Here is an 8,029-nt window from a genome sequence, read left to right on the forward strand (position 1 = left end):
GCTGAATTCCTTTAAGACACTTTTTACCGTTTTTTTGTTTTTTTTCCTTCTTTTAACTGCTTAGCTAGACACATATATATATATATGAATATATATATATATATATGAATTGCATATGTGTGTGTCTGTGACGGCTAGCTGCTGTAAAGGGGCGCTTATAGGAGCTGTATGTTTACAATATTACGCATCGACAGGGGCTGAAATATGAACCACAGCATTGGGTTACCCCCTATTCTTTTGAAAGATGCATTGGGTTCTTTAAAGTGCACAAGAGCCAGAAGTTATATTTAACAATTTCACAATTTTCACCGTTATATGTAACAATTGTTTTAGAAAAGTTTTACTTCAGTTGTGTGAAGATAACTTTGACTTAGGTAGGAAAAATTTGGGTCCTTGTATCATTTAGCATGTGCTTCATGTTTTATGCCAATGTTATTGTTATCTTCAGCTGCACCGTCTTGGATTAAGGAGCCTAATGATGTTGCAATTGCCCCAGGAGAAACTGCCACCATTACATGTGAAGCTACTGGTGTTCCACCACCAGACATTAGTTGGCTCGTCAATGGAGCAGCACCTGGTAAGTAGGCATGAAAATGACTATAGATTCCAGAAAATTATTAAAATTATGAGTACCCCCACTGGTATCAACAATTTTTATAAGTTCTTAAAATAATGGAAAATAATGATGATTGTTCATCATCAATGGTGAAAGTGATGTGGAAACTAAGAAAATGATAATAATGAAAATATATATTATTATAATATTTATAATAGTGATAGTGGTAAAAATATTAATAAATTATACTATCATCATGGTCTAATTAAGCGTTGTGATGATTTTTAATGATATGTTCTGCATCCAATGATCAGTGTAAATGTAGTTATATAAAATATTGTAATAATTATTAAAATATGTGTCAATATAGACACTGATTTTATTTTATTTAGTATGGCAAAGACTTTTTATACCTTGTTCAGCAAAACCCACTGTCAAAAATGGTAATTTTAACTAATAATAAAATTTCATTTTTATTTCATAACAAAATAAAATTTTATATATATATTTTAATTACGCCCTCCACTCCCCTGAAATCGCCAAAAATAAGATATTATGTATGTTTCTTCCCTTTCCACCCTCCCCTCATGATCTATAAAAAAATATGTTTGCGAAATAAGTATAAATAAAGCCTTGCCTAATGATCTTGTGTATCAAATTCTATTTTCAGTTGTTATAATGAAATCATGTATTAACCATATTTTTTTTTTGTCTTCAGCAACAGTTGATCGTAGAGTCATTTCTGGAAACACTGTTACTATTACCGGAGCAACAACAGAAGATAATAGTGTGTACCAGTGTGTTGCTGAGAACAAACATGGCAAGATAATGGCAGATGCCATCCTTAGTGTGAATGGTAAAAACTATTTCCTACATTATTGTTAGATGTAAAAGAGTGGAGTTGATGCTTGCCTTCTGATCCCAGGGTCCTGGGTTCAATTCCTGTCACAGCAGCACTTTTTCTCAAGACCAAAAACAACTCCACTCCCTAAGCCTTATAAAGAGACTTAGTTTAAAAGCATCATTCTCATCCTGTAAGTGGTGAGTGTACTTGCTGTTGGATGTAAGGGAAATAAAAAAAAAAATAAAGGTAAAGGCAGGTTTAAATAGGTTAAACTACGTGAACCAATTCATTCTACAACTTTCTTCTCCTCCCCAAGGGTCACATCCTGTCCGATCAGCTGCCAAGAAGTGAACTTTCGTCTTTCCACAACAACAGAGGCTGAATGGACAAGTACACCAGGGTAACCCCCTACTCTTCTCGAAGGATTGATGGATTCTTTAAAGTGCACACGAGCCAATTGTGTACACTGGGCCTATAGTTTAGAGTCCTTATCTGAGAAGAACCATGGGCGAGTGTAATGTTCGATCCAGCTCCGACATAACGGCTATAGGTTTGCGGCGCCCCTGCATTAACCACTCTGCCATTCAACTCACCACCCAATTATTGTTTTTATTGCTATTTCCTACATAAATTAGTTTTTTGTTTGAGTTATTCTTATACTTTTTATTTCCAAAACATAACACACAAACAGTACAAAGAAAAACATCCAACTGAGTGAGCTGGAAGGAAACACAAAAGCGAACATAACCGCTTTAGGTAATAGTCAGTGTTTCTGACTCACCCAGTTACACATTAAAATATTTATAATTTGATAAAATAAACTGTATTTTTATTTTATGTGTTGAACATTTAGGAAGTAAATGCTTTGCAAAAAACCCACCAGTTATACAACCTTGCTTTGATGGCAAACTTAAACTGTAATATTAGGCGTTACACTTAAATAAATGGAACGACCAAGTTAACAATATTGTTACTAAGGCCAATAGAAAGCGCTCCGAAATCTTAAAAAGTTTGGACTTGATAAACAAGAACTCTGTGTAGTCTATAAAGTGTATATTGGGCAAATATTAGAATATGCTGATGTTGTGTGGCACCCAGGTCTCACTCAATATTTAAGTAACACCATTGAAGTGATAAAGAAAAGAGCATGCCATATTATCCTAGGCAGAAATTTCAACTCTTACGAACATGCTCTTGGCCTTTGTGAACTCAAACTGCTCTCGGAAAGGAGGGTCGCACACTGTCTCAAATTAGCCAAGGGTCTCACTTCAACATCACATTCTTTTGATCTTGTACCACGTACTTGTACCACTGCCACAATAAAAACCTCCGCAATGGTAACAAAATCATGCAATTTAGCACAAAAACCAATAGATTTTTTAATAGCCCAATCTCTAATATTATATTCGATTACTCAATGATTTATAATTTATTCAGTAATATTACCTTTGATGATTTGAGTGTGCCACCCTCCTTCCCAATTGGTGCTACTAATTTTCGGTTCAATTTGTATTTTTTATATGTAATTTTTATATCTTTGTGTTTTGATATTTTATATCTGTATTTTTTATATATTGCCTTATGTTATATCACAAGCAATTTGGCCCATTGGGCCACCATTTGTAATACTGGCATGTGTTTTTTCAATAAATAAAGTGAATGAAAAAAAGTAACTAACAACGTAAACTTAGTACCATTAAAAAATGTGTAACTAAATATATTTTATTTATGTTTGTAGTTGTTGAGGCTGAGATTACAACACCACCAGAAAAAAACAAAGAGGCGGCCGAAGGTGAATCAGTGACGCTAAATTGTGGATATGTTGGAAGTCCAGCCCCAGTTGTCACATGGGAAGGCAAATCTGGTCAGGTCTGTATGGATTATATGTGTTTATGTTGTTTTTCTATTGTTTCTTCAGCTTATCTGTTGTTTTTATGGTTAAAGTTTCAATGAATTCTATAGCAATATTAATTATCTAAATGCTACCTTGAAGACAAAAATTGTCACATTGTTAATCATATGAGACTTGCTATCCCAAAACCAGTATACTGTACCTAAGTGTTTAAGTGATTGAATGAATGCGACAAAATGATGTACTTCGGTACAGAGAAGCAAGCCGTAAGTAAATACTTTTACTCATAAGTTTGGCAATAGCAGACCTGCCAACTCACCCGATCCTGTCGGGTGTCACCCAATATCTAAACAAGTCTCAAGTTCTCCCGATCGAATGTAATTTTCATCTGATGTCACTGATTTTACAGGTTTCCTCCTCAAAATACTCCAATTTATACATAAATGATTGATTAGATCGTTATTATTGAATGTATTCGCCGCGATAGACAAGCATCAATTTAATAAGTTGTCTTGCAGTAATTTAGTACCGCTTACTTTATACCACTATGATTTGTCTTGACGTGTCTGTTTTAGTAAATTACATCATATTTTCGTTAATTTTTGAAACCTCCAGATTTTTTAGTAAATCTCCAGATTTTTTTAAGATTAAAAAAAAAAAATCTCCAGATTTTCATGGCCCAGGGATTGGCAGGTCTGCAATAGTAAATCTATTCCAGTAAATAACTTACCATTTGAAAGCTTATGTTTATAGTACTATTATACTGTAACACAGACCTACATAGTTTAAGAATTCACTCACAAGTTACATGTGGAAATATGAATATATGAATATATTAATATATGAATATATTAAAAAGTCAATTTTCTGGTTTTGGGCACTGATGCTTATTTTGGCATGGCAAGTCCCATGTGAATATATTTTATAAGTTTCTTAATATTGACCATTGTGAATGTATTTGTTAACCAGATTTCTAATAATGATAAGTATACAGTGAATGCAGATGGTAGCCTAACGATCAAGAATGTAGCCAAAACAGATGAAGGTGATTACACCTGCAAGGTAGTCAACAAAGGAGGAGAGTCTGAAGCTACAGGCAGTATTGTATTCAGAAGTAAGTGTGTTCCTTAGTTGTAGTTTTTTATTATTTTATTCTTATCTAGCAGCGAGTTTCTCACCATTTACTAGATAGATGCTTTATAAATTAAGCCTCCATATAGGAGTGTTTTTTTTTTTTTGTTTTGGTAAGGCTAGACTGTTTTTTATACCTAGTTTAGCAAACCCCCCAACTGCAGATATTGGTGATTTTGAATAAAAATAAAATTTTATTTTTGGCCGATTTGGAAATTTAAGGAAAAAAAATTAAAAGTTTTTCTTTATATTTATTACGCCCTCCACTGCCTTGATATCTCCAAGTATAAGATACACATATTTCTTCCTCATTATACACATTTGAAGCATTTACTCATCCTATTTTACATTCACCAATAACATTTTATTTTAATTTTCTCCTTCGTCTGGATGTTTTTGGAAAAACTATTTTCTAAAGAAGAAAATAAACATTTTTTTTTTTTTTTTTAATCCACCCTCCTCCAATGATCTTTAAAAAAATAAATATGTGAAACAAGGAATAAAAAAAGTCTTGCCTAAAGTGAAAAAGAAATCTTGGTGTAACTTGATATGAACCCAAGACCCTGGGAATATAAGGTAGACATCATAGCCACCTAGCTACAGGTTCATTCCTCCCATTTCACGCCTATATTTCATTTGGCTTTTTTTTTTTGTATATATCTTTTCTTTCTTCTGATTATAGAAATTTTATAAATAATAACCTCATCATTTGCTTCCACAGCCGTAGTTCTTTTGTTAAAGCATATTTTTATTATAGTGTAGTCAATTGATATAATTGAATTTTTTACCCTACAGCGAAGACAACAATAGTTCAAGGAGTAGTAGATACAACTGTCAAGAAGCCAGTTCAGGCCACATTAACTTGTACCGCAACCTACGATGAAAAGGCAGAGATAGTCTGGTCTTGGACTGCAAATGGTAAACCAACAGGAGAAGTGACCCACGGTAGATTCCGATACAACAGTGATCGTAACACCATTGACATTTTAAAGACGAAAGTATCAGACACGGGCGAATACTGCTGCACTGCATCCACGACTTTCGACTCAGCAAAATCATGTGGAAATCTAACTGTCCAAGGTACATAATGATAATAATAATAATAATAAAATTAATAATAATAATAATAATAATTGTTCTAAGTCGGACTTAAAGGGAATGTCTTTTGTGTTATTTTCCCATTAGCATCGTTTTTTTTAAATTGTTCTCCATTGTTCCCCCTTAAGGTAGGTTTTAATAACATAGTAGTAATAATAATAATAATAATAATAATTAAAAATGAACTTGGTATGCACGCCTCATCACGTTGCATTGTTTATGGAATCTTGCCAGCTGACCAGCTTTAGTCATGAGTAAAAAATCCTTTAAATTTATAAGACTTTTTAATTTATCATGAACACGACTCCTAAAAAAATATAGGAATGTGTACATAGGAACAGTATTTAGCACAGGGCTATATAGGTTAGGAAATAGACTACCTCAGGCCCACATTTATTATAAATTCATTATTAAGTATCTTCAATTATGCAGTGGTAGAATAGGATATTTGTAATTGTCTTGTGCTTTGATTATTTTGTTATCTTTATTTGTTGCCAGATGTTCCGACTGCACCATATGATGTTAAAGTTGTTGACAGGGGAGATGCTTCAGTTGCTAAGAGAATATCCTGGCAACCATCAAACCCCAAAAATTCTCCCATTATTGAATACATCATTGAATTTAACACCACCACCTATGCGGGCTTTCCATGGAAAGAATTTAAGAGAACTTCAGAAACGTCTGATTATCTCGAACTTGCTGGTGGCTTAACATACTACTTTCGAGTGATTGCTCTCAATGGAGTAGGTCAATCAAATCCCAGCCAGGCAAGCAACAGCATACAAACTCCAGCAGGATCTCCAACAGTCAACCCAAGCAACGTGGTTGGACAGAGTGATAATCCAAACACTATGGTTATATCTTGGGATGTAAGTAATATATATTTGCTATTTTAATATCTTTACTAATCCACGCAGTTATGGATTATGTTTATTCAACAAAAGGAAAGTGATGGTACATATATTCTATTATAAACTTGTTGAAAGAAAATTTACAAAGTGAACGGAACAGAAACTAAATTATGATATTGGTACCCTCACTATTAAAAAAAAAATTAATTTTGCAATTTTATGTCATGTTGATTGTTTAATTGGAAATATGGCTTCATGATAACATTAATAAGTATGTATAAAGTAAAAAACAGCGCACTTTTGAGACTAACAATATATAATTTATTCTCTAGCTTTTGTCCACACAGTGGACTTCATCAGGAGACAGTCTCCTGATGAAGTCCACTGTGTGGACGAAAGCTAGAGAATAAATTAAATATTGTTAGTCTCAAAAGTGCTGCTGTGTTTTACTTTATACTTTCTATACTGTGCAGACTAACGCGGCTATACTTTTTATTCATTAATAAGTATGTAATTCACTTATCATGGGATATAGTTACTAGAAAATGAAACTCCATTTTGTTGTTCTCCATTTTAACCCATTTGTTGATCGTACATTAATATTACGACTACTATGCAATAACCTTCTAATTTGTGAACCTACAGCCAATGGATGTTACGCAATATGGAGGCGAAGGTTTCGCATACAAAATTGAATATAAGAACACGTCTTCATCTGTTTGGATGGATAAAATCGTACCAGAGGGTCAAAGTTCAACAACTGTTACGGACACGAAAATCTACCAGGAATTCCAAATTAAAGTCACCGCTATTAATGATATTGGTGATGGCCCAGAACCACAAGTGATTATTGGATACTCAGGAGAAGGAAGTATGTGCTTATTTTTTTGAAAAAATATTTCACCATCTCAGACTATTTTACCTACTTACTCTTGTAGCATTATAAACACTTGGACATGATATTCAAATTAGAAAAATTTTCCGCAACTTTCTTTTTAATATTAAATTTCTTTAAAAAATCATTTACTGTATACAAAAGCAAAACTTTTTTATGACATACCTTTAAAATATATTAATAATAATAATAATTGTGAACTTATATAGTGCATATTGTAAAATTCCTCTATCTGCTTTACAGCAAGGAGTGGGATAAATTATTTAAAGTTTTACCAAATAAAAAAAAATGGATACCAACTATACAACTATTATTAAGTTATGAATAATTTGAAATTCCTTCCATTTATTTTAATTTCCTTTGATCTACCTAATTAAAAATTGAATAAGAACTTAAAATATCATATGAGATTTGGCCTCAATTTTCTTTCATTTTTCATTTCAGCCCCACAAGCTGCTCCTGGGAATGTCAATGTCAATGTGACCTCGCCAAACTCTGCATTGGTAACCTTTGACCCTGTTCCTGCTGAATCTCTTCAAGGAAAATTGAAATATTATAGGGTGTGTGTTGAAATTGGTGCTCTGTGTTTATTCCGTAATACTTAAAGCCCCATTCCCGGCAATATTTCACTAAAAACTGACTTTTTTTAGAAAATATGCATTTGCATTACTCCAATTTTTATAAATCATGGAAAAATATTGGCATGAATTTTAGTTTTACGCAAAAGAATAAAAAAAATGAGAAATACAGACTATTTCTCATAAAATATTACCATTTTCTCGACGAATTCATCGTTACTAGG

The 8,029-nt window shown here is 32.9% G+C and overlaps 1 protein-coding gene across 1 annotated transcript in view; it reads left to right on the forward strand.

Annotated features, from left to right (window-relative positions):
• Window positions 1-8,029, forward strand: part of LOC117100283 (neuronal cell adhesion molecule-like) — a 48,120-nt gene that overhangs the window by 36,021 nt on the left and 4,070 nt on the right. Inside the window, exons 9-16 of the mRNA XM_033239934.1 lie at window positions 449-577; window positions 1,275-1,412; window positions 3,139-3,269; window positions 4,222-4,366; window positions 5,179-5,463; window positions 5,980-6,350; window positions 6,978-7,203; window positions 7,672-7,787. Of these exons, the coding sequence (XP_033095825.1) occupies window positions 449-577; window positions 1,275-1,412; window positions 3,139-3,269; window positions 4,222-4,366; window positions 5,179-5,463; window positions 5,980-6,350; window positions 6,978-7,203; window positions 7,672-7,787 (1,541 nt within the window). The remainder of the gene's footprint in view (window positions 1-448; window positions 578-1,274; window positions 1,413-3,138; window positions 3,270-4,221; window positions 4,367-5,178; window positions 5,464-5,979; window positions 6,351-6,977; window positions 7,204-7,671; window positions 7,788-8,029) is intronic.

This window comes from Anneissia japonica, unplaced genomic scaffold, assembly GCF_011630105.1.
Source record: "Anneissia japonica isolate Jap-2015-1 unplaced genomic scaffold, ASM1163010v1 scaffold287986_len575832_cov185, whole genome shotgun sequence".
In the NCBI taxonomy this organism is placed as follows: domain Eukaryota; kingdom Metazoa; phylum Echinodermata; class Crinoidea; order Comatulida; family Comatulidae; genus Anneissia; species Anneissia japonica.